The 24,840-nt window shown below is 40.2% G+C and overlaps 3 protein-coding genes and 1 long non-coding RNA gene across 6 annotated transcripts; 1 reads left to right on the top strand and 3 right to left on the bottom strand.

Moving 5' to 3' along the window:
- The first annotated feature begins 30 nt into the window (after positions 1-30).
- Positions 31-6,280, top strand: faap100 (FA core complex associated protein 100). Its single transcript, XM_017483504.3, has 9 exons — positions 31-372; positions 460-578; positions 763-1,418; positions 1,511-1,750; positions 2,847-3,003; positions 3,105-3,990; positions 5,527-5,643; positions 5,732-5,818; positions 5,942-6,280. Exons 1-9 carry the CDS (start codon positions 226-228, stop codon positions 6,065-6,067), a joined length of 2,535 nt encoding a protein of 844 aa, XP_017338993.1. The 5' UTR covers positions 31-225; the 3' UTR covers positions 6,068-6,280.
- Positions 2,117-2,840, bottom strand: LOC124628809 (uncharacterized). Its single transcript, XR_006983493.2, has 2 exons — positions 2,557-2,840; positions 2,117-2,214 (listed from the first exon to the last, which is right to left on the bottom strand). It is a non-coding gene; the product is annotated as an uncharacterized LOC124628809 (long non-coding RNA).
- Positions 6,088-12,948, bottom strand: tap2t (transporter associated with antigen processing, subunit type t, teleost specific). Of its 2 annotated transcripts, XM_017483512.3 has the most exons (13): positions 12,879-12,948; positions 12,650-12,746; positions 11,653-12,279; positions 11,375-11,489; positions 11,161-11,291; positions 10,857-11,062; positions 10,436-10,633; positions 9,190-9,318; positions 8,873-9,061; positions 8,588-8,761; positions 8,243-8,402; positions 8,010-8,146; positions 6,088-7,324 (listed from the first exon to the last, which is right to left on the bottom strand). In XM_017483512.3, the coding sequence occupies exons 3-13, from the start codon at positions 12,158-12,160 to the stop codon at positions 7,118-7,120; spliced, it is 2,154 nt and encodes a 717-aa protein (XP_017339001.1). In that variant the 5' UTR covers positions 12,161-12,279; positions 12,650-12,746; positions 12,879-12,948; the 3' UTR covers positions 6,088-7,117. The 2 variants fall into 2 exon arrangements, with proteins under 2 accessions (XP_017339001.1, XP_017339002.1); XM_017483513.3 differs by having other exon boundaries at positions 12,650-12,927.
- Positions 12,949-13,798: 850 nt separating this feature from the next.
- slc16a5a (solute carrier family 16 member 5a) lies at positions 13,799-23,174 on the bottom strand. Of its 2 annotated transcripts, XM_017484406.3 has the most exons (6): positions 22,874-23,174; positions 21,001-21,450; positions 19,379-19,522; positions 18,342-19,172; positions 17,559-17,605; positions 13,799-15,064 (listed from the first exon to the last, which is right to left on the bottom strand). In XM_017484406.3, exons 2-6 carry the CDS (start codon positions 21,296-21,298, stop codon positions 14,888-14,890), a joined length of 1,497 nt encoding a protein of 498 aa, XP_017339895.1. In that variant the 5' UTR covers positions 21,299-21,450; positions 22,874-23,174; the 3' UTR covers positions 13,799-14,887. The 2 variants fall into 2 exon arrangements, with proteins under 2 accessions (XP_017339895.1, XP_017339894.1); XM_017484405.3 differs by lacking the exon at positions 17,559-17,605 and having other exon boundaries at positions 22,874-23,172.
- Between the last annotated feature and the right edge of the window lie 1,666 nt (positions 23,175-24,840).

Here is a 24,840-nt window from a genome sequence, read left to right as displayed (position 1 = left end):
CCCGTACTGGGACACGTTTGGAGTGGGTGCCTGACTTGTCTACTCACACTCCAGTCCAGAAGGTGGCGGTAACACCCCTTTTAGTTAGAATGTGGTTTCGAAGAAGAAGCGTGTGGCACAACATTTGAAGAAGAAGAGAAGAAGAAACTGAAGAAACTGGTTGTGACTGGATGAGTAACTCCAGAGTTACTGTGGTGTTGGATTAAATTACCACGAGGACAGGCTATGGAAGGGGTGAGGTGTCTTGTGGAGTGTTGGGCAGATTTTGGTGACTTGCTTTCTGCGAAAGTGATATGTCATGGCCCAGATGTGATCTTAAGCACCGGGTCTGAACACATCTTTGTTTTTAGTGGCCAAGAGAGAAGAGTTAAGGCAAGTGGGATTTCCTGAATCTGTATTACTGTTTCAGTGCTGATCAAGGTCACTGCTTCTGTAAGAGAAAATGTATTTTTTTTACAGACTGTCCTGCAGTTTGATTCTCCAGTCACATCCCTGGCCTTAAGTGCTGATCAGTGTAGTCTCTATGCTCTCTGTGAGAATAATCTCCTTTACTGTACCACCCTCTCTCCGGAATCCAGGTAACATGAAACTTTTTGAGAAATGCTCTCTAGATAACTGACATTTTTCATTATGATTTGTTGATGATGATGATGATGATGATGATGATGATCTCATTTTCCAGTCCTAAATAAAGTCTTCCTGCACCATTACATGTTTCCTGGAAAACCTTGCTGTCTTGCTGTCCCTCACTTTTATTTACAGCTCCTTCTCAGCAGAACAGGGTGATGACCCTGCCTTGTCCGTGGTGTCCAGGGACAACGTTCTAGTGAAAGATGGCACTGCTCTCTCCTTCACTGTAGCAGAGGACATACTCATTACTGTCAGTCTGCAAGAGTCTTTCTGGAGGTTTCACCTCTATGAATTGGCACCTTTTTCATCCAGATCCCCAGGACTTCAGAAAGGTGCAGGATTTCAGGTCCCAGCTGTCACGGGAGTTTCTCAGAATGATGTGGTTTTGCAGGCTAGGACGAGCTCAGCTCCAGCTTTGACATGCATCTACCCCAATTCCTCACCTAAAGGACATGCATGTAAACGCCAGCCTCGTCTCGATCCTCTCCTTTTCAGGCTCTTATTTGGAGTTGATGCATCTCTTATAAATTCTCCCGTCATTCTTTGTGGTTTACCCGATGGACGTCTTGTTTTTTCCCCACTACTCCTACCTGCTCTAACCAGCTCAAGGGGAGAACAAAAGCCACAAATCAGGACTTTATACAGCTTAGAGCAGCCAGTAGCATTTATTGGAACGTCTGTTATTGGGGATCAGGGCCCACAATGCCTGGTTGTGATTGGTCAGAGGGGTAGAATCCTGCTGATCAGGGCCAATCAAAGAAGCTCTGATGGAAAGGCAGCGGATTGCGGTAAGGTTTCCAGTTTAATATTGTAGTTCTGTGGTCATAGGAATGAAGTATTTTGTGATAACACTAAGCACTATGTTGATATCTTTCTAAAGGATTCATTGAGCACATTGTGCAGGGGCCCGTGGTATGTGCCTGTGTAGATGGTGAACATTTATACTACAGCACTGCCACAAACCTATTCTGCTTGTCCCTGAGCAAGACCTTAACGCGTTCGTCGTCATCATCACCCATCACAGCAGTGTCAGAGGGAGACAGCACAAGGCCAGAGAGTGTGGTCTGTCTGAATATGTGTCGAATAATCGCACTAACTGAGCCTTCCATCAGTCCTACAGGTACACTGGTTCCCTCCTTGAATGAAACTCATGGAAGAGAGAATGTTTTATTAACCAAAACTCAGTAATTGATGACTGATTGTGATGACATGTCGAATGGACTGAGAAGTATGTGTTTGTTCTAGTCATCATCTAGTCAGGGTCCCTGTCACTAATCGAAAGTGGTAATGTGAATCACCACTATGAAACAAAACATAACTACTTGAAATGGTCTTATTTCTAAAAGTCCCAGTGAAGTGCCTTGAAACATGCAGCGTTATTTGATTTGTTGTTATAATTTCCACTGAAACAGGAAGTCAGGGCAGGACATATTGAGTGGCCCCTACCCCTTTTTAAATGGCCAATAGTGTTTAGCTTACCTCAAAACCAGGAAACCTGCAGCTGTCGGGGGCGGGACACCTCAGATTCTAGCGAGCTTCTTCTGAGAAGCTGAAGTGCAGAATGATCTCATCAAAATTGTTGATCTTTATTGGTGGTAGAGAGGGAGACAGTAAATTTTTAATGCATATATTTTCTAAATGCAAATTTTGTCATTGTTTTGGAGCACACTATCTTATAGATAACCTTAAGGCTAACATATTTATACTAAAATCCACAAAACTTCCATTTGGATTTCGTGGGAACTTTAATAACTAAGCATTAAAATATAATTATAGTTGCCATTTAGTCATGTTAGTTGGTTATTCAGACCTTTTATAAGCAATGAATTTTATGTAACTGGACCTTTTTATACATTTTGGTTGAATACCCCTGCTATAGTTAATTCATTTGATAGTGTCTCATTAAGGTGGACTTGAAATAATTACCACTTGTTTATTTTGACGTGAAAAGTTTAAACAGCAGTTTGCTGTGGAAAGTCAAATGGAACCAAGATAGATCGCTGCCACAAGAACTACAACAAAACAAAGAGATGGACCTTTATTTATATCACTTTCAAAAATATCATTAGATTTTTACAATTAATATATTAACATAGGCTTTTTAGACATTTTTGTTCCTTGTAGTAAAACCTTGCATCAAATTTATCAGATTTACCTGTTCAAAGTATGGGTGTACAAACTTTTACACTTAACTTTGTGCATTGTATGAATTGTAGGCAGTGTGCAGCTTCTGGCTGTGTCTCTCAGTGGAAGACTTCTTCAGGTGACCCTCCCTCAGGACTCCGACAAAGCCAACATGTCTAGACTGGCTTCATCACAAGCAGGGCAGAAAATCAAAGACCTCTTGGCTGGTATTGGAAATGTTTGGGAGAGGTAAGATTATTTAAAGGTTTTAACTTGAGATGCTTTGTACAAAAAAAAAAAAAAAACAACTGACACCATTTTGACAAAACTGAATTGACTGAATTTTTCAGAGCAACATTAGAGAAACAACAGCTGGAATTGAAGAATAACACACTCAAGCGTTTGAACCATGTTCTCAACATCTGCCACTTGCTTTTAAACTGTCAGAAGACTGACCAAGAGGTGTGTGAGCGCCAGCCTACAATCAGCTGTCATGGGGCAGCCAAATGGAGTACGCTACTTCAGAAAGACTCTTTGGTTCTCACTTGCATATTGGAAAACCAAAGTTCTTGTGCCTTAGACCAAGGATGGACTCTTTGTCTTCAAGTGCAGCCAAGTCTTTCTGTCAGTGCAGGGGGTTCATCTAGAACCTACTCCTTTGCCTTGATGAAATTAGACTGTGGTCAAAAAGCTGAAGTGACGTTACCTCTCGAACGTGCCGGGGACTTATTTCTCCCTGTGCAGATCTACTGCTCGCTTGTGTACACTTTACAGTCTTTATTTAACCCAGAGGAATACAGACAGCTCTCAACCAGTGACACCTCACTATCTCAGCTTATCACACACACAGGCTGCATCTGTCTGTCTCTGAACACGTTAACACTGGACTGGCTAGACGCCTTAAGGATAGGAGAGCCAACTCCAAATGGTGATCATATTCCCAAACAAATCAGCACTTGGGAAGCCACTCGCATGCTCCTGAGCTCCAGACAAATTCACACCGATGAGCCGGTAATGCCGACTGCTGCTCCACATACAGTAGCAATCCACATATCCTCAGAGCTCCTGAGGAACCGACTCAGCTTACCTGACTGTGGCAGTGCACCTCTGTGCATCTCCGTGCTCAAATGGCTGCTGTGTGGAACTTCTAAGACAGAGGGGCAAGAGGTAGTGCAGAGTCCAGTTGTGTGTGCCAAAGGGCCAGACAGACAGGCGGTCAGACTGCTGACCAAAGAGGTATGCTTGTGTATTGAATGTTAGAGATTTGATCTTTGGTTTCCTTGTAATGTACTATTCCCAATGCAGTACATGACTGCATGACAAATTCTACCTCCTGTGCTATGTACATCTGGTTAGTAGTTTTTACTCACAACTGACAGACAGTCTGCTAATTAAACATCTAAGAAGTGGTTCACGTAGCAAATCAGTAGAATTTGAGAAGCATTGCATGTTATTTTATTTTGTTCCAGTTGTATTTTATTTTTTTAATGTCTTTTGTTGGATATGTTTTACTTTGTTGTTGTATTCCATCTTTTTTTTTTTATGTCTTGCCTTTTGTAGTCCGTCATGGACTGCTATATTGGTATTACGGTACTATGCAGGGCTGGGCAATATGACAAAAATATCATACCATGATACGATATATAATTTAGCTAATAAACTGTCTGCAAAGTAGGAGTAAAATAAACAAAAAAAAAACCTTAGTTTGATGTAACTTTTTTAAAATTCCTCCAAAGACAAAGATTTTTTTTTTTTTTTTAAAGTACCCTTTAATTTGTTATTATTAAAAATGTTTGTTTTTTTTTTAATTACCATACCAATGATATCTCAGAAAAGTGTATCGCATAATCATTTATCACAATATTAATATTATATCGATATATCACCCAGCCTTAGTACTATGTGTGCATGCAAACATGCTTTTGTTCTTGTGTTCATACTTGGTGAAGGATATATTGCAGCGAGGTAGCATCTTCTGTATGTGTATAAACCTCAGGTCATGTGCCAAAACTGTAACTTGGTTAGAGCCATGAAAAATCTGTGGGTTGTTTTGTTTTTTGTTAAATAGCAGAATCTTTTGCTCCCACCAACCCAATGACTCTTATTTTCTTATATTAGCATTTTGTATATAGTGCAAGCATAGCGTAATGTGGAATTTCTAGGTGGTGGTGAAGCTGTGTACTCATGCCCAGTCTCTCAAAAATCCTACTACCTCAAAAAGAGAGAGAGAGAGAGAGAGAGAGAGAGAGAGAGCACCTACACAAGTTGTCCACGTCCCCCACTAAATTGTAGATTCCAAGCAAACAGGTGGACACACAGAAAGAACGGATAAATAAACATACCAGGCAAATAAAGATTAGCAGACTAATGACAAACTGATCTGGCTCAGAACTACAAAAAAAGTGGGACATGAATAACCCAAGGTAAACATTGGGTAAAAAGAAACACTGAAATCAAAGGTGAATTCTAGAGGGACATTTCTTTATCCTGTTACAGCTTACTGGCATCCCCTTGCGGTCTGCTGTTCGATTTAGTTGCTACTGTATTAATATATTCCTCATTCTACTTCAGCCTGTTTTAATGCGCACTAGTTTTTATTAGTCAAAAAACCTCTATAAACATCTGATTAAAAACTCCACACCAGCTCATTATTACCAAATAATATTACAAAATAACCTCATATAACCCATTTATTGGGGTTATGTCTTACTATGGTTACTGTACAATTGCTATTACTATTATTGTACTATTATGGTCTGTCTATGTCTGCAGGTCATATTGAGTGACTTTCGTGCTGAAGGACCCCTGTCTGTTGTGGAGGTTCGGGTAGAGAGTGTTTCCGTCTCTGCAGTGTGTGGATTACATCATGCCATCCTGCGACGTGTTCAGGTGCACATACATACGAGTAAAGAAAAAATCTCCTCATTGTGTAAATCAAGCCTACTTATACAGTTAATGTAATGATTCATGATTTCAGGCCCTTCTGAAGGATGCTGCCATGCAACTGGAGAAGCCAGCAGAGCTCAGAGGACAGCGCTTGTGTGAGGCTGTTCGGCATATGGAGGTAAAACCCACATGTAATCATATCCCATGACCACTGACACATGCTGAGATCACTAGCCATATTAGTGTTGGCAAGACGATTGCAGGGGGACTCGATCACATACTAACAGACAGTTTATTTCAGCATCTATATAAGGACCTGCAGGATTTTCATGACCCAGCTGATGGAGTTATGAAGACAAGGAGGATGTCAGAATCACTGTTTCACCTCTACTTGCAACTAAGAGAGAAGCCATTTGTCATTCTGTGAATGCACACACTCATTCATAATATAATCATGTTTGTTTATTCTAGGGAACAATGTACATAAGCAAATATATACATGGGTTTCAAATTTTGGAAAAAAAAATTATATTTATAAAATTTTTAATGTGGCTTTATACAGTCTATGACTATTTTTATCTCAACTTGACCACTGCCCTTTTTTTTTTTTAAACAAAATAAAGTGATGTCTTGTACTACATTATTATTATTATTATTATTATTATTATTATTATTATTATTATACATAATGATTTTGAATAGTTTTTATTTTTGTTCTCACACATTTATTATTACTCTTCTTACACATTTAAACCTTGGGTTTCAATGTATAATCCATAAAGATTTAGTTTACTTCCATTATTCAAACCAATGTCGATCTTTCTGAAATATGAGCCTAGAATCATTTCCCTCAGAAAACTGTTACTGTCATAGCAGGCTAACTATAATGCTGCAGAAAGTTCATGCATTAAACTTATGCCATACATACATACATACACACACACACATGTGTATGGGTGTGTGTGTGTGTGTGTGTGTATATATGTATGTATGTGTCACACTCACACGCACCCTCACACACCAATGGTAGCAGAGCTGCCATGCAAGGTGCTAACTTGGGGTTCAGTGTCTTGCCCAAAGACACTTCGGCATGTGAAGTCATGCTTGCTGGGAATCAGACCGCCAACCCTACGATTAGTGGACAGCCCACTCTACCAACTGACCCACAGCCACCCCTATATATAATATATATATAATGTGTGTATATATATAAAGCTATGTAGGGACTTTTCTTTGGTTCATGAATGGGTATGATAATTGCTGGTGACTGTTATAGCAACAGCCAAATGAGGAATTTGATGGCCGGAAAATAGAAACTCATAACCAGACACATAATCCACAATTTTCCTGGGCAGCTGGGTTATTTGATTTATCCACTAGTATAATACAAATTATGAAATAATTGTTTTAAATTGATCTTATTACTTCCACTTATAGTTGATGCTTGCAAATTCATACTTAATGGTAATGAATCTGCTCAGTCTCGGTCTGAATCCACTGCAAACAGTTTTTCCCTAAGATGGAAATATCGTCCTCCTTTGTCCATAAGCTGCTCGTGCGTTCCTTGCTCCACGACCATCCCGTCTTCCATGTAGATGATGTGATCGGCTCTCTCGATAGTCTGCAGACGATGAGCGACCACCAGCATTGTCTGACCCTTTGAGCCAGAGAGGACTTCCTGAACCTGAGTGGGAAAAGGAGTGAGCAAATATTATACTTCTCCTCATACTGAATTTATGGTTCAGAACTGAATATAGCCTTCACACTGACATCTGTCGACCCAGAGGTTAATTTGAGCTGATTGTATGTCCTAATCTCTGAACTTATATGCAGCCCAAGGGAAATGTTTTATAGATACTGTACAGAGACCAATCATTTTTAACTGGTAATACTTTTTTAACCACCAGCTGTATCACATGATGGCTACCAATCAGAGCTAGCATTCAAAGAAGGTCCGGGCTAAAATGTACTTCCTCCAAGACATGTAAGGTCACCGTCCATATCTTTCTGAACTGCTGTTTATGTACCATCACAGAACTGCTGAACACACTCACAGGAAAGTGCCAACTGCCCTCTTCCACATACATGAGCTCATAAATATCACTCTGATTGACAGGGGAAAGAGTAACACCATGCTACCTACTAATAGAGCAGAGAGCCATTACGCTCTCTTGATGGCTGTGGCATTGTCAGGTGATCAGGAGTGTGAGGTTTTTCTGTTGCGTCACTTGTATAATAATGCCTGCTCTTTATTCTGGCTTGTAGCTTTAGGATTCAACTTTATGAGCTGCTTTAATCTGTGTGAAAGATTGTCAGTGAGAACCGATAGCTGTGATTGGAGCTGTTTTATGAAGTGTGAAGGCAGGTACCACATGCTGAGTGTTGATGTCCAAGTTGCTGGTAGCTTCATCCAAAATGAGGATTTTTGGATTTCTGATCAACACTCGAGCTATAGCAATACACTGCTTCTGTCCTGAGGACAGCTGCCCACCAGACTCTCCAACATCTGCAGCACAGTAACATTGCTAGTGTAACACCTTTAATGTAAAATCAACTAAATGCTTTGTTAATGATGAATCTCGTAACAAACTGAAATTTTCACCTGTATCATAGCCTTTGTCCAATCTGCATATAAAGTCATGCGCGTTGGCTTTCTTCGCTGCCTCCTCCACCCTCTCTATGGTGCAGTCACGTAGGCCATATGCAATGTTGTATTTCACAGAGCCAGAGAACAGCACTGGGTTCTGAGACACAGCTGCCATCTGTCATAAGATGAAATCACATTAAACACTTTAGTTCGACTCATTTAAAAACCAAATACACCACTAGTTTGAAGTGTATTTTGACAGACAGACAGGACTACTGCTATTTACTGTGATGTAAAGAGGTTTTGCTACATATTCAGTTTCTGTATCTATTACATCAGTGTCTGGGTTACAGTGTTCACCTGGCTGCACAGGTACTGGTGTTGGTACTCATTAAGTGGTGCGCCGTCCAGTAGCACATGGCCCTGCTGAGGCTCATAAAACCTCTGCAGCAGACTGACGCAAGAGGTTTTACCTCCACCAGAGGGGCCAACCAATGCTGTCATCTTCCCTGGACTCAGCTCTATATTCACAGACTGACACAAGGGTTTAACAGGTTATTAATATGTGAGGTCAGAGCGGTTACTTTGGCAATTCTGCCCTATTTTTTCCCCCACATACCTTTCCAAATTCCAAAAAATACTGACCTTAAGTGCTTTCCATTCAGGACGGGATGGGTAAGAGAGGGTGACGTTATCAAAGGTAATTCTTCCTTCCAGTTTCTCAGGTATCCACTCGCCTGCTTCTCGCATGTTCGGTTTTCTGTCTAGCAGCTTAAACACCTTCTCTGCTGACCACACTGTGTTCAGAATGTCTCCATAGACATACACCAGTTGCTGAGAAAACCAGAGAAACACAAGCACTTAAGAGTTTTGTTTAAATCTGGTAGTGGGCCTACAACACCCAGAAGAAGAAACTCGCAACATAACATTTGTGGTTAAACAGTTCAGATTATTAAACTCACCCTCATGTTGGTCAACATGTCTTTTTGATACAGCACAAAAGCTAGGAGGCTCCCACTGCTTAGCTGACCCGAGATGATGAGGCGCCGACCAAGAAGCAGCATAGCCACCCTCAAGCTCACCGTTAGACACTACAACAGGACAAATGCAGCGCTACGGTTCATCACACACTGACTCAAACATGAGGAATCACCATTATTATCAACAGCACTGAACTGTGCACTGCAGACTAATACGACATGCAGGGATACAAAAATGAAGTGAGTGTGACTGGAGACTAGACTGTAAATAATAGGTGTGCATCAGGATTAAGGTCCCAAGGAGCTAAAAAATATTGCAGATATGTGTCAATTTTGGTCAGGAAAGAAAGTTTCAGCAAAACAGCAGCATTTCCAATTCTGTTCTGTGCAAAATTCCATTACATCTCTTGCTTTAAATAAAAAGGTAAGACATTTGTCTCATTTTGCTAATTATTAAAAGATGATAATAATAATAATAATAATATATTCATGATGTTATTTCAGAGCAACAGAATGATAAGCCTGGCAGATGTTCAAACGTATTAAAAAAGGCATATTTTTGGATCATTTTAAGGCTCCCAATTAAACTTAACACATCAGGAGCTGTTCAGGTATTACAACAGTCTATAATAGCCCATGTGCTGTATTCATCATGCATATTAAGTGTATGAACTGTTGCTCATCATTAGAGTTCATTAGAAATATCATTTACAGTTTCAATCAGGAGTAACTGTAGGAGCAGATGGGAGTGATCCAGATACACTATATGGCCAAATGTTTGTGGACACCTGACCATCACACTCATATCTTATTGAACGTCCCACTCCAGATTTAGTCTCCCTTTGCTATCACAATAAGCTCAACTCTTCTCTCTTTTTTCCCCACTTGATTTTGGAACATGGCTGTGCGGATTTGTTCGCTTAGCCAAAAGAGCATTAATGAAGTCTGGCACTGATCTCAGGCCATGAGGCCTGGGGTGCAGACAGGCTTCCAGTTCATCCCAAACGTGTTCAGTGGTTTGAGGTCAGCATATAAAGACATTCTAGACAATTGTGTGCTTCCACCTTTGGGACATTAGTTTGGGGAAGAACTACATATGGGTGTCAGGTGTCACCTCAGGTGTCCACAAACTTTTGGCTATATAATGTATCTGTGAGAACAGGTGGGTGAGGGATTAAAACCAGTCGCATGCACAATGCCATAGTATGTAATGTATGTTGTGGCTCACTCTACGCAGAAGGAGGTGGACTGCACTGAAAATGCCCTTGCGTTTCAGTATCTTAAGCTTCCTGTCCAGAGCCTCCTGGTACCTCTTCAGCTCCTGAGCCTCAGCCCTGAAGCTCCGCACCGTCTTTATAGACCTGATAGCAGAAGATGCCAACTGCTCAATTTCAGCCATGCAGTCCTGCAGTTCCCTCGATGTTTTCTGCACATCAGGACAGAATGATAGTGGGATGATAAAACTAAAATTACAAAACAGTCATTCTACTACAGAAGACCTGGTGATGAAGCTTTTCCTTTATGCAACTGATTTTGATCAGATCTTGATTAAGTAATGTCAGCTAAAAGAATTTTTTGTTAAAGGGAAGCATGGGAAAACTATTAGAATCCAAATCTTTGACTAAATATGTGGAGAGAAGGTCAATTACCTGGTAGTGAATGCTGTAATGGTTCTGTAGCACAGCAAGAAGAGGCATCTCCACACAGGTAAGGAGTGTGAGCTGCCAGGACAGGCTGAGCATCTGCACAAGCATGCTACACGTCTTAACCAGACTCCTCAGAAGCACGTTCGAATTCATGGCGATAGAGCGGCCCATTTTATCAGTGTCTGAAACCAACCGCGATGTCAAGCTTCCTGTAAGAGCGAATTCATTTGAGCAAGTTTTCTTTGAAAATACAACTAAGAAAATCAGCAGCAGCTTCAGGATCAACTATTTATATATTGCACATCACCTGGCTTATTTTCTTCAAAGAAGCAAATGTCCTGTTTGATCAGGTTCTGAAACAGCATGTGCCGAATTCTCTTGTTTAGTCTGTTCAGGCTACACATGAACATGCCTCCTCTCAAGCCAGTGAACATAGAACTAAGAAATAAAAAACACACTGTGAGTTTTGTACAAATTCAGAAAGACAACGATATCAACAGAGGAATGCAACATGCATTTACCTTCCAAAAGAATAAAATGACATGCATGCAATGGCCCACAAGAAGTTGTCGTGCTTGTATTCTCCACTCAAACCATCAATGATTTTCCCCACGTAGTACGGAATACTCGACTCAACTGAAAAGGAGGAATAACGTTACACTGGACACACTGCCACATGCTATATTGTTGTATAGTATATTCAAGCAATACATGTGCAATTCAAATCACTATGTTAGGCTCAGACGTTAAAATTAGACTCACGTGAAGAAGCGCAAACGAGCACAGGTGTTAAACTTACATAACGCAGCCAAGATGAGAAAGAAAAACGCCGCCCCGAGGTGAAGGTAGTCTGGTTTTGAGTAGTGAATCACTCTCATCAGGAGGACCTTGGCTTCTTGCTCTTTCTTCACCTTTTTACTAGGGAATGCCTTGTCCCACATCAGATGGACCAGAGTGCCAATCACTGCAGTTAAAACCACCATGGAGGGCACAGGCACAGGACTAAAGACGCACCTCCCTCCTAGAACTAGTGTTTGCACCATATCATACACAGGAGGTGCAAAACACAGTAACGCTACCCAGGGCTTCAGAAGATTGTGTATGGTCTTGTCCAGGCTGGCTGAACTGACTGTGTGAAGCAGAATCCAGCTGAAAGCCCTGAAAGCCCACAGCCACGTCAGGTTGACGAGCAAAGCCCCTTGAGAGCACAGAAGTGCGGTCAACAGGGAGAGCCAGAGGATCAGGTCGAGGAAAAGGAGAGCTCCGTATGCACGCCATGCGGAGCCTAAAGCCGGGCCAGCCATCATGAGCTAGTGATCAGGAGATGATTTCAAATCCCAGGACTGCCACGGAGACTCTGGTGGCTCTTTCAGCATGCATCAGCTGCTTGGTTCATAGTTCCTCTTGAATGTAAGTGAACTCTTCCCTGAAAAACAAAGAGAAACGAATACATACCTGTAATGCTCTCTGAAAGACATCCTAATCATTCTGCATGCCAAAAACCTCAAATGTTTTAAAAACAACAACAACAACAACAACAACAGCAACAACCCTATTTAAAACCAGTATTAGCTAGTTGGTAGTCTGGGTGATGCTGGTCTTATTGCTGGTTTAGCTGATGAGTAAACAAGGCTATATTAGAAGAGCAGCTAAACCAGTATAGGCATACTTGGTAGTGACCAGTAAAAACACAACGTGTACTGGTTTAAAACCAGCTTGTCCTGGTGAACAACAAAAATCAGCACAAACATGGTCAAAACAACGACAACAAAAAAAACAAAACAAATGACGCTCACCAAGATTCGAGCAGCTTACAGCTAAACGTTACAGCTCCCTTCCCTTCTCCGTCAGTAGTTTTTCTTTCACTTTCAGAAGTGCACTAACGTGACTCTCCTACAGCAGAAAGAGAAGCAAACACACAGCCGAGTGCATTCATTTACATTAAATAAAAATTTCCAAATACTGAAATTTGGATGTTTTCGTATTATGACTTCATTATAATGTCAACACTAATATCATTTTAACCTGTTTAAATTTTTCTGCGACTGGTGTAAACAGTGTCAGTGTCTAAACAGCCACTAGAGGGCGACCGCTAAGCTGCATTATGTGGTCGGTAGATTTTAGGCTTCAAAATAAAAGTTTGATTTTTTTTTTTTTTTTTTTTATCAAAGTAAAGGTCAAACCAATTTGCCAATTCCAATTAAAACAGTGGACAGAATAAAAGAATGATATTAAAAATGACCACCACCATCAAAAAACATGACTAATGGTCATACGTGCATTTTTCCCCCTTGAACGGGTCAGAGATTTGTATCAGGACTCGGAGCCAACAAAAAGTCAGAGGAGCAATTGTTTACTTTCTTGCAGGAGTCATTGGTCAGATATTAAATTCAGCACATTCATTAACAAGACAGTGTAAGGCACTGGTGGTGGTATGGTGCTGCGTGCTAATTTGGTTAAATGTGATGAGAAATAGAACCAGCTAAGTTGGTCTGAAAATATCATGGCAAGTGCGAAGAATAATAATTGTAAGTACAAATAGGATTAGTCAAGACTGTCTGTGGAAGTAGGAGGAATTGGTCAGAATTCCTTCAGGAGCAGGTAGAACTGAGACAGAAAAAAACAGTCCCGGACACACCAGAAATTTTATGATGATGATGATGATTATTATTACTGTGGTGGTGGTGGTTGATGTTGACTCTGGAGCCAATCTCGGGAACACTGTGCAAGGCCCGAACACATCCTGGATAAGATTGAATTTTACAGATATAATAGATTTTTAAAAAATGTCTACCATGGAGAAAGCATCTGTTTATCCTTGGTCTGATAATGTCCTCTCTCTTCAAGCCTAAATTCTTCTGAAAGAATTTAAAGAATTGATATCATTTCCATATTGATGACAGACTCATAGTGTACAATTTCAATTACGTGGAAGCAAAACTCAATTTGAACTGAAATACGCTTTTTTTATTCGAAATGAAAGAGTATTTATTTGAAAAGAAGACTTGTAAAGAACATATGACCTTATACAATCTATAGATGTACACAGTGTTAAACAATGGCAACAGGACCAATGTTTTACATATAGACCAATATATTGTGTATAATATGTATATACTCTCTAAAAATATACTAGAACCAGCAGGACCTTTGGTGTACAGTGCAGATGAACAGCTCTGGGAATACATAAATATTTTCATTCATACGGCACTTGATTTGTGTACAGTTCCCTGATAGCATTAGATAAGGCATTAACAGTGAAGCACGCACAATCTGACTCTAGCTAACGTTCAGCTGTAAAACAAGTGTGTGCTTATAATATACAGCTCATGTAAAGGACATGTAATGTGAAGAAATCTAAGAGATATGAACTTTGTCTACTCTGATTGACTATGTGCAGATGATAACTGTATAAAATATAATAACAGCATGATAATGTAAAACAGAGCAGGGTACTACAGCCACAGACTAAATTTGGTTTCCATTTGTGCAGACCTAGAAGCACTGAAGTACTGGCAATGTTCCATAATGGGGTGCAGTACACAAATAAACATGTAAACAACATAAAGAATAGTAAACCCCAAAACGCTCTGACGAACTGCTGGAAAAAGTGCAATATCCAATAAGGTAATGTGATCATTAACATTCTGAAAGATAAGATTCAGGTCAACAGCCATTGACAAATGTCATATTGGCAAGCGTACTGTAAAATAGCATATAAAAAAACGAACATGCTTGGAAATGTGTAATAGTGTAACACAAAGCTTGATCTAGCAATGTAAAGCAATATAACCCTCACAATCTGACAAATACACATCATATTTTTAAACAAACTTAAAGTGTACATCATTGGTGTTATTGTTAAATGCCCCAGATATAATAATAAACCTTGAAAATAAATCAATTTGTATTCAAATTATGTGCGTACGTTTCATTCATCTAACACAGATGTTGATTGTCAATGTACTCGGTTCATACAGTTGTGGTGCATTCAGTTTCTTTTACAGGTTCCTGGACCTTTCCCCCCACACACACTATGAGAACTTCCGGTGTAACTGTTGACACTTGATTCGATGATGCATCCTTAAGTGCTGTGTCACGGCGGTCCAGCAAGTAGAAGGACACCATGAGAAACAAAGCTGATAAGACCACTGTGATACTGCAGGCGAGGAAAACATACATGTACAGACCAGTGCGGTCCACAAGGCTGCCTGAACCACAGAAAAGACAAACAGATTTGAATGATATAAATATCAGAATACGTTTTCAGTATAAACGGTGCAGTTAATACTGGAACTCAGCCTAAAGTGTGACATACTGGACAAACAATCTGTACTTGACCTGAGTGTTATCAGCCAGTGATAGGTTAAGCTACGTCATGTGGTGACTATCAAAAGACCGACTGTACAAATAACAGTGAGTAATAAATTACAAATACATGCAACAGGTCAAATTTCCACAAAGATATCACTGAGAGCACATTTGTAGGTGTCTCCCAAGTGATATGTAGAAGTGAGGGAGTTTATTATGGAGAGGCTAAACAGTGTTGGGTTGCATGTTTGACATTTCGAGTTGGCTTGTTGCTTACACAAGCGTACCAGCTGTCCAGTCAATCTCACACACCAGGTCAAGAGAGCCTGAAGCCCTGGCACCACCCGAGATCTACTTTGTAGATTTAACTTTTTCCACGCAAAGAACATTTCATTCTCTCTGATTGCTCCCAAGCACAAACAGACTAGTACAGGTGATTAGACATAATTAGATCCGATTTATGCTTTGTCAGAGCTTGTGTGTGAAAACCAACTGCTTCCTTAAGCAACAATGGGAGGGCTGGAGGGAGTTTCATGCAAAAACAAACAGTTTTATGAACCCAGTGGATAGATAAATTCAAGGTCATGGGAGTAGAAGGAACAAGGAAACTGGCCAGATTTAATTACTCAGCAACGTTAGAGGTATGGTAAACTAATACTGGATGAATAAATTTTCTATTCATAAAATATTGGAGGTCTCTGAAGGAATTACTTACAGTGAGGGAAAAAAGTATTTGATCCCCTTCTGATTTTGTACGTTTGCCCACTGACAAAGAAATGATCATTCTATAATTTTAATGGTAAATTTATTTGAACAGTGAGAGACAGAATAACAACAAGAAAATCCAGTAAAACGCATGTCCAAAATGTTATAAATTGATTTGCATTTTAATGAGGGAAATATGTATTTGACCCCTTTGCAAAACATCACTTAGTACTTGGTGGCAAAACCCTTGTTGGCAATCACAGAGGTCAGACGTTTCTTGTAGTTGGCCACCAGGTTTGCACACATCTCAGGAGGGATTTTGTCCCACTCCTCTTTGCAGATCTTCAAGGCTGACGTTTGGCAACTCGACCCTTCAGCTCCCTCCACAGATTTTCTATGGGATTAAGGTCTGGAGACTGGCTAGGCCACTCCAGGACCTTAATGTGCTTCTTCTTGAGTCACTCCTTTGTTGCCTTGGCCGTGTGTTTTGGGTCATTGTCATGCTGGAATACCCATCCACGACCCATTTTCAATGCCCTGGCTGAGGGAAGGAGGTTCTCACCCAAGATTTGACGGTACATGGCCCCGTCCATCGTCCCTTTGATGCGGTGAAGTTGTCCTGTCCCCTTAGCAGAAAAACACCCCAAAGCATAATGTTTCCACCTCCATGTTTGACGGTGGGGATGGTGTTCCAGGGGTCATAGGCAGCATTCCTCCTCCTCCAAACACGGCGAGTTGAGTTGATGCCAAAGAGCTCCATTTTGGTCTCATCTGACCACAACACTTTCACCCAGATGTCCTCTGAATAATTCAGATGTTCATTGGCAGACTTCAGACGGGCATGTATATGTGCTTTCTTGAGCAGGGGGACCTTGCTGGCGCTGCAGGATTTCAGTCCTTCACGGCGTGGTGTGTTACCAATTGTTTTCTTGGTGACTATGGTCCCAGCTGCCTTGAGATCATTGACAAGATCCTCCCGTGTAGTTCTGGGCTGATTCCTCACTGTTCTCATGATCATTGCAACTCCACGAGGTGAGATCTTGCCTGGAGCCCCAGGCCAAGGGAGATTGGCAGTTCTTTTGTGTTTCTTCCATTTGTGAATAACAGCACCAACTGTTGTCACCTTCTCACCAAGCTGCTTGGCAAAGGTCCCATTCCAGACTTGTGTAGGTCTACAATCTTGTCCATGAAATCCTTGGAGAGCTCTTTGGTCTTGGCCATGGTGGAGAGTTTGGAATCTGATTGATTGATTGCTTCTGTGGACAAGTGTCTTTTATACAGGTAACAAGCTGAGATTAGGAGAACTCCCTTTAAGAGTGTGCTCCCAATCTCAGCTCGTTACCTGTATAAAAGACACCTGGGAGCCAGAAATCTTTCTGATTGAGAGGGGGTCAAATACTTATTTCCCTCATTAAAATGCAAATCAATTTATAACATTTTTGACATGCATTTTTCTGGATTTTCTTGTTGTTATTCTGTCTCTCACTGTTCAAATAAATCTACCATTAAAATTATAGACTGATCATTTCTTTGTCAGTGGGCAGACGTACAAAATCAGCAGGGGATCAAATACTTTTTTCCCCCTCACTGTACTTATCACCAAAATAGTCCGGTGTAATCAATTAGCATGTAGTGTGTGAATGGGTGTGTGAGTGTGTGCACATTTGTGCCCAGCGATGGGTTGGCAACCTGTCCAGGGTGTCTCCTCTGGGATAAGCTCCAGGTTCCCCGTGACCCTGTGTAGGGTAAGCGTTACAGAAAATGGATGGATGGATGGACATTTTGACAAAAAAAGGACAGCAAACATAGAGAAAGTTGAGTGTCTGGAATATAATTAATAATACCATAGTGGTTGCAATATGTTGCTTAATTTGTCAAAATAAACCTAAAGGTACATTTTATGAAATGTAGGCCTCCACTTTAAAACAAAGCCACAGGGTGTTGATAATTACCACCACACATTCATATGGCTCTGCATATTTATACTGTACATCCACCCCTTTGTCATTTTTGCAAATTAAATTCTGTCTAAAAAGAAGATCTGATAAAGAGTATTGGCTCTGGACCTGTAGTGCTGGATCAGTACTAGATTGAATTTGAGATATTTTCTGCTGCGCGTATGCGTTCAGTGACTCCACACAGATCTTACATTGAACATAGAACATGAGCAATCATATCTGCTGATATTTTCCATAATTTGGTGTCAAAACATTGCAAAGATTCAGCTCAGATACTAAGATGGTGTCAGCATCAGATATTGATCTTAGTATTGGGCATCTGTCAATACTCAGATCTGATTTTGCATCACATCAAAAAATGGAAAAGGTGGGATAAGTGCAAACATTTTCAAAAAGACACATGCACATCCCTAATGAACACCACTATGATTAATGTAATATACCTTATAAAGGATTTGGCCTACGTTCACACTCATTGGCAATCGTATATACACTCAGTTATTACTATTCCTACCTGCTAGAGGCGGTCCAATCAGCAGCGTGACGCTCTCCATGATAGCGAGCAAACCAAGTGCTGAGGGGAAGCGGTTCATCTGCACTATGTCCATGAGCACAGTGAACATCAGTGTGCCCACCACGCTCATCGACAGACCATAAGTCAGCACGTAAGCCAAGAGTACTGGAAATGTGGGCGCAATACAGCAGATGCTGTTGCTCAGTCCATTCAGTAGCAATGCACTTGAAAATACATAAACATGGCGGCCTTTGAACCAGGGAAGGCCAAAGAGCAGGCCAGCAAGCGGCCTCACGAAGATGTTGATAAAGCCCAAGATAGAGAGCAGCAGGGCAGCCCGACTCTTCTCAATGCCGTTGTCTGTAGCATAAGGTACGAGGAAAATCAGCGGAACCACAAATCCCAGCATCATCCATGTAATGCCAAGTGCATACACGCGAAAGCGCTGGTTACTGCAAAACAGGTCAAAGGCCATGTGGCGATGGAAAGAGGACATTAAACTCCTCCACGCCACCCACATCTGTTCTTTAAAGCCCTCCTCAGCCAGTGGTTTGGTGCCATTTTTCTTTTCTTTGACTTCTTTGTGTTTCCGTGACACCAGGGGCCTCATGACAGCACCACACACACAGCAGTTAAGCAGCACAGCACCCAGCACAAGGAAACTCCCCCTCCAACCTAGTTCACTGTGTAGGTAGTGACCCAGGAAGGGCAGCAAGCACAGGCCCAGAGCTGTGCCCGTGGATGACATGCCATTGGCGAAGGCACGGCGGCGCACAAAATAGTGACCAAGGATGGTGACTGCAGGTTGGAAGCTGAAACAAAAACCTAGACCTGTGTGAGAGAGAAAATATCTATATACGGTATGCATTTTTAACATTTAAAAGTCTCTGAATTATAGAAATGATTGTTTTATCTAGTGCCACAACTGATTATGCTGGCTAGGGGATGTGTTGCAAAACAGCTTTTGAGCGTGACTAAATAAAATAAGGTATAATGATCTAATTAGATAAATAATTTAGGGGTGAATATGCACAGACCTGTTATTACTCCTGCAGTAATGTAAAGCTCAATGATGGAATGTGTAAAAGAGCTGGCTACCATCCCTAATCCACTCAAGACTCCCCCCATCATCACTGTTGCCCTGCAACCGAAATGTTCCACGAATATGCTGCACAAGGGCCCTGAGAAGGAAAAGTCAAATGTCAGAACACAACACTAAACAATCATCTGAAACGACAGGGGAACTAGTACAAAGCTGGAGGATTAAACACTATAATCCGATATTCTTTCTGCGCAGAAGCAGGAATTCAAAAACTTTTCATGTTTCCTGCAGAGCTAACAAAAACTAATCTAAATGTTATCACTATCCTTTGTACATTTAATTGAAGGAATTGTACATTCTGTATTGTCCTTCTTGTGAAGATCAAATCAGCAAATATCAAACAAACAGCTGTCCAACAAGACACACATAATTTGCTAGGACTTGTCCTAACAAATGGGCATGTCTGAGAGACGATCCATAAATATATTAAGTAAAAGGACATGTTCAGCTTTAAATGAAAGACCCTTTTGAAATATCCCTTATCAAATAAAACATTTAACACATTAATGTTGTAAAAATAAATAAATAAATAAATAAATAAATAGATAGATAAATAAATAAATAAGACACCTCTTAGAAAAGTACAGTCATCATGAGATTGCAAATTTGTGCCAGTTTGGAAAAGCTTCTTCTTTGTTAGAAAGCCCAAACCCAATACAAATATTTAAAAATAATTCAATATATACAGTGGGGTCTAAAGATCTGAGACCACATTGGAAATTTGGGATTTTTTCATTATTATTTAAAATTAAGATTTTAAATGTATGAATTTATCCCTAATGAGCAAGCCAGAGGCGATGGTGGCAAGAAAAAACTCTGAGATGCTATGAGGAGGAAATCATGAGAGGAAACAGACTCAAAAGGGAACGCATCCTCATCTGGGTGATACGATTATAAATAAGTCCCCTCTATAAATGTGCTAATACTACATGGTCAATAGTGCAATTGTGTAACCAGGAAAATTCATTACAGTTTTTACATGAAGTCTGTTTTGTTGAACTTATCCACTGTTCACTGATGGAGACTTGAGGGCAAAACTGTTTGTGGCAATTGTAGTCCTAAAGCTATCAGAGCATAACTGTTCATATGAATTGAGGTCCAAAGCCATCTTATGGTTTTTAAGTGGTACCATCCTCAGCAATCGCAATGATCTTAAATGTAAGCAAATGTGTGATATTAACCATGTTAACTGCTTTGTACAAAATGTCAGACTTTCTTCATGCCTAATCTCTTCTACTGAAGCATGTGTTCAGAAGACACTTCTATGGATTTGATCTAAAATGGATCATAGGGTTTGCACAAACTCATGTGTAACACAACACGGTCATGATAGCAAAACGGGGACATACCAAATACTAAAAAGTCTCAAATTCATGTAAATATTTAAAAGATTCTACTTTTCAGAATTAGAAAAGATGCGAAATAGAAGCATTTTCACTAGTGGTCAGACTTATGGAGGCCCCACTGTGTGTGTGTGTGGTACAGCTAAAAAGATCTGAAAAATAATTGTGATATCTTCTGTGTTTTTATTGAATTCTTGCTTTCCTGTATCACTACCTCCAGCATGTAGGGCTGCTATCATTATGGATGGCACCCAGGATGTCTCACTGTTGCTGGCATTGAATTCAATCTGAAGGTCGGTGTAGAAGATGCCCATGCAGGATGGGAAGGCCAGGGTCATGGCTTGGACTAAGATGGTGGCCACCAGCACCACCCAGCCCCATCCTCCATCAGGAGCTTCAAGTTGTGCTGCACGTGCCTGAGCCTGCGGCGTCACTGTGCTTCCCATATCTGCTTCCTCAAGCTCTGGATCACATGACTCTTCTGCATGAAGATGTTTTAGTTGAGTGCCCATTTCTGGAAACTGAGAGTAATCTCGTACTGCTCCCGTTCAGTGTATGTGAGCCAAAAAGCTTTGGGGATGTCTCAATGGTGGTTTAGATGTGCAGTTATGCATTTCCACATGTGACATATCACCTCTGATCCTCACAAGATCCCCAAGGGTCTCTATTGGATATTGGACAAAAGAAGATAATGGGATTTTTTTCCCTTATTTTGTACAGTATAAAGTTGTACACAGAAAGTTTGAGAGGTTTGCAAACTGTAGTATATAAATTTAACAGTTTTAGTACAGTCTATTCTCACCTGTAACCCAGTACGAGCCTCAAGTCGTACATTTCTTTAAACTGGCAGTTCTCTTTAGTGTCTGTTATTTTGTTAGCCTATTGTTTTAATTGTTGTTATTATAGTTATTAGCCCAAGTGACTTGTCATTTTAACTGAATTAAATCAATTGATTCCCTGCTGAAAAAAACTCCAGTAGGAATTCAACAGAAATCCATCACAGAAATTGTAATGGCTTCCACTACAAATACCATAACCATAACCATAACCATTAAAATCATTACCATTATTGGTCCTTAATGGTTCTAGACATAACCTGGCACCAATAGAAGGCAACAAATTACCAGTAGAGACCCACGGGGATATTACAGTTTCCATTCAAACCATTAAAACAATTCCCATTATAGCCATTAAAACCATTACAAATTCTGTAAGGGTTTCTATTGGGTTGAATTTTAAATGATCAACTTAAATCCAGGTGCAGATTTAACCTTGCTGAACAAAAAGTAAAGATCTGGCAAAGTCCCTCATCTTCACCAGCTCAGAGTTTTGGGCACCTGGTTAGACCTAACTTTATTTTTTAAGTAAGGAGGAAAACTAAAATAATTTAATATACGACATGTTTTTAAATCTAAATTGGTTTAGGTTCTGTCGGTAAGAACTTCAGGAATGAAAAAAAAAAAAAAGCTTTATAGCTGAATAAATACGATATCACACTTGTACCAAATTTACAATACGGAATCATATTCATAAAATAGCAGCGTTTTTGCATTTTTAAAGAGACTGGAAGGAACTTCCTGCTTGGAAATGGATTTAAATCTAAGGGATGAAAAATGGAAAAAATAAAATGTCATTTAATTAAAAAAATTAAAAGATGTAACTGTTTAATTACTAGAGGCTTTAAAACAAAATCTTCTGTCTATACTAATGACTAAAGTAGCTAGCAATCTTCCTTATACTGCTCTGACTGACTAGCATTCAAAGCTTTTTTGTTTGTTTGTTTTTAATCTTTAGTTTCAAACTTTCAGGTTTTACATTTCACTCAGAAAAGGAAAGTCCACAAGAGTGACTGAGAACGTCTATGCACCCATGTACACTGGATATACAGCTACTAAGGACTACGGAAGAATGACAAAACTCTGACATTTTAGCAAACATAAGGCGGTTTTACGCTTAGCATCAATCAGACAGAGCTGTGTGCTGTTGGTGGGATGATGTCTGTAACATAGCCGCTAGGGAATGAACACACTTCCATGTACCAGTCTCCTCAGTTGGATCTGGCCAAGCAGCACAAATCAGGAGCTTACCTTCAAGCAATGAAAGTATTTGCGTGTCTGCTCATCTTGTCCTTCTGGTTCAGTGCTGAGGAACATCTTTTTCCGCTCGGGGATATGAGCGGTGTCGTCTTCACCAAGCCGGCAATAAGGGGACCAGTACTATCAGATCAGATTAGATCCCTGAGACCTCCAGAACTAAATACATCTGTGATACGGCTTTGAATGAAAGTGTTTGATGATTTATAGCGTGCAATAATAAATCAGGCACTGCCCCTTTAAATACTGCTGGCAGCTGTAATGTGAGCTGAAGGCCGGGGTGGAGTTTCTTTCAGAGCGGATAATGGAGGGAGTGCATCACTGTTAACACACAGCTTCTCTCCACACCTACTTTCTACAAACCAACACACTCCGCATTCACATATTTATCTATCTTGTAATACACAGGCAGGGTAATACATTTTTCACATTTTGTTTTAGCACTCTGATAAACACTCCCAAACAGTTTGTCTTTCTGCTTGTGTAATACATGTTTTGGTGTACATACATGCTCAGTTTTCTGGTAAAGAATTACAACAAAGTTCTGTGATAAAATGAGAAGTACAACATTTTGAACACAAATACTTTATTATTATTATTATTATTATTATTATTATTATTATCATCATCATCATTAATAATAATAATAATGCATTATTATTGCAGTATTATAATAATGCATTATTATTATTTATTATTATTAATAATAATAATAATAATAATAATAATAATAATAATAATAATAATAATAATGCATTATTTCTATATAGGAATCAAAAATTCAGTACAAAATTTGGATACATTCAAGTCAAGATGACTTCCTATACATTTCACATAAACTGTGTAATACCTATTGAAAGCAAATTGGGTGTAGATTTGATTTTGACATTGGTGGGGACATAAAAGCAGTCCACAGAGACAACAACATGTGCCTATTCAAAGTTTTCATTTCAAACACACATGGATGAACCATACAGTACATCCCAATACAACCTAACATTTCTCACAATACTGAATCTCACTGCTAACATATCACCATGTCATATGTTAGGACCTCCCCTGTGACCCTGCCTTTACACCTGCCTCACTTCCCTCTTCTCTTCCTCTACATTTATGCCTTAATTAAGTATTATTAGAGTGATTTGCACTTTGACTTGTTGTAAAGCAGTTCCCAATATCCGCTGGTGTGTGTGTGTGTGTGTGTGTGTTTGGTGATATGCTGCCGCAGGACGGTGGCCAAAAAAAGAAAGGTGGGAATTAGGAGCTACATTACAAGTCAAAGTACACGCATGCACACACAATACCGGTCCTAGCACAAATTAAAAAATAAAAATAGCCATCGTGGATAGGCATAGCCACAAAAAAAGAACATAAACAAAAAGAAACAAACTTTTCTGAGGTAATAAAAGACATGAGGAACTTTAAATGTCGCTCGGTACTGTTCATTGGATTCGGTGAGGCGGCGCCACAAATATGGTGACGCCCTAAGTGGCTGCTTATGACACCTAATGGATTGACCGCCCCTGCGACGTGCACGCGCACACACACACACACACACACAAACAAACAAACTAACTAACGTTTACGCTTGCACCCATCCCGTTAATACAGGATTGTCACGCATTGAAAAAATGCACTGTCACTGAATCAGTATGAGAGGCGATTGATTTGTCCTGTAGTTTCACATCCAGAACAGAACTGATGGTATAAGGATGGTGTCTTCTTCACGTACCGGTAGCCTACATAATGCGCATGTAGTTGAAGGACCTTTGGCACTTTGTTCAACCGGATGTAGCTACAGCCTCTCACGCGTTAGCAAGAAACGGCAAAGCCAATCCTATTAGCGACGTGGCTTAGGGAGGCGGGTCGCATAGTAGAGAATGGGATCTGTTAACCTTTTGTGTACCAAAAATTGTGCTGCTGCCTCTTTTGGCCAGGACACTGTTGTAAAAGAGATTATT

This window comes from Ictalurus punctatus, chromosome 13 (assembly GCF_001660625.3).
Source record: "Ictalurus punctatus breed USDA103 chromosome 13, Coco_2.0, whole genome shotgun sequence".
NCBI classification, from domain to species: domain Eukaryota; kingdom Metazoa; phylum Chordata; class Actinopteri; order Siluriformes; family Ictaluridae; genus Ictalurus; species Ictalurus punctatus.
The sequence above is the reverse complement of the archived record's forward strand: the minus strand, read 5'-3'. Positions and strand labels throughout refer to the sequence as shown.

Bases quoted from the DNA above. Each gene is read 5' to 3' on its own strand.
- tap2t (XM_017483512.3), bottom strand. From the start codon at position 12,160: ATGATGGCTGGCCCGGCTTTAGGCTCCGCATGGCGTGCATACGGAGCT. The intron at 8,762-8,872 runs GTCAGTATTTTT...CCCTTGTGTCAG, and splicing joins CTGAATGGAAAGCACTTAAG to TCTGTGAATATAGAGCTGAG. The intron at 8,147-8,242 runs GTGAAAATTTCA...ACTGTGCTGCAG, and splicing joins GGACAAAGGCTATGATACAG to ATGTTGGAGAGTCTGGTGGG.
- faap100 (XM_017483504.3), top strand. From the start codon at position 226: ATGGAAGGGGTGAGGTGTCTTGTGGAGTGTTGGGCAGATTTTGGTGAC. The intron at 1,751-2,846 runs GTACACTGGTTC...TATGAATTGTAG, and splicing joins GCCTTCCATCAGTCCTACAG to GCAGTGTGCAGCTTCTGGCT. The intron at 5,819-5,941 runs GTAAAACCCACA...AGTTTATTTCAG, and splicing joins AGGCTGTTCGGCATATGGAG to CATCTATATAAGGACCTGCA.
- slc16a5a (XM_017484405.3), bottom strand. From the start codon at position 21,298: ATGGGCACTCAACTAAAACATCTTCATGCAGAAGAGTCATGTGATCCA. The intron at 19,523-21,000 runs GTAGTGATACAG...TTTCCTTCTCAG, and splicing joins AGCAGCCCTACATGCTGGAG to GGCCCTTGTGCAGCATATTC. The intron at 15,065-18,341 runs GTAGGAATAGTA...TCTGTGGTTCAG, and splicing joins GATTGGACCGCCTCTAGCAG to GCAGCCTTGTGGACCGCACT.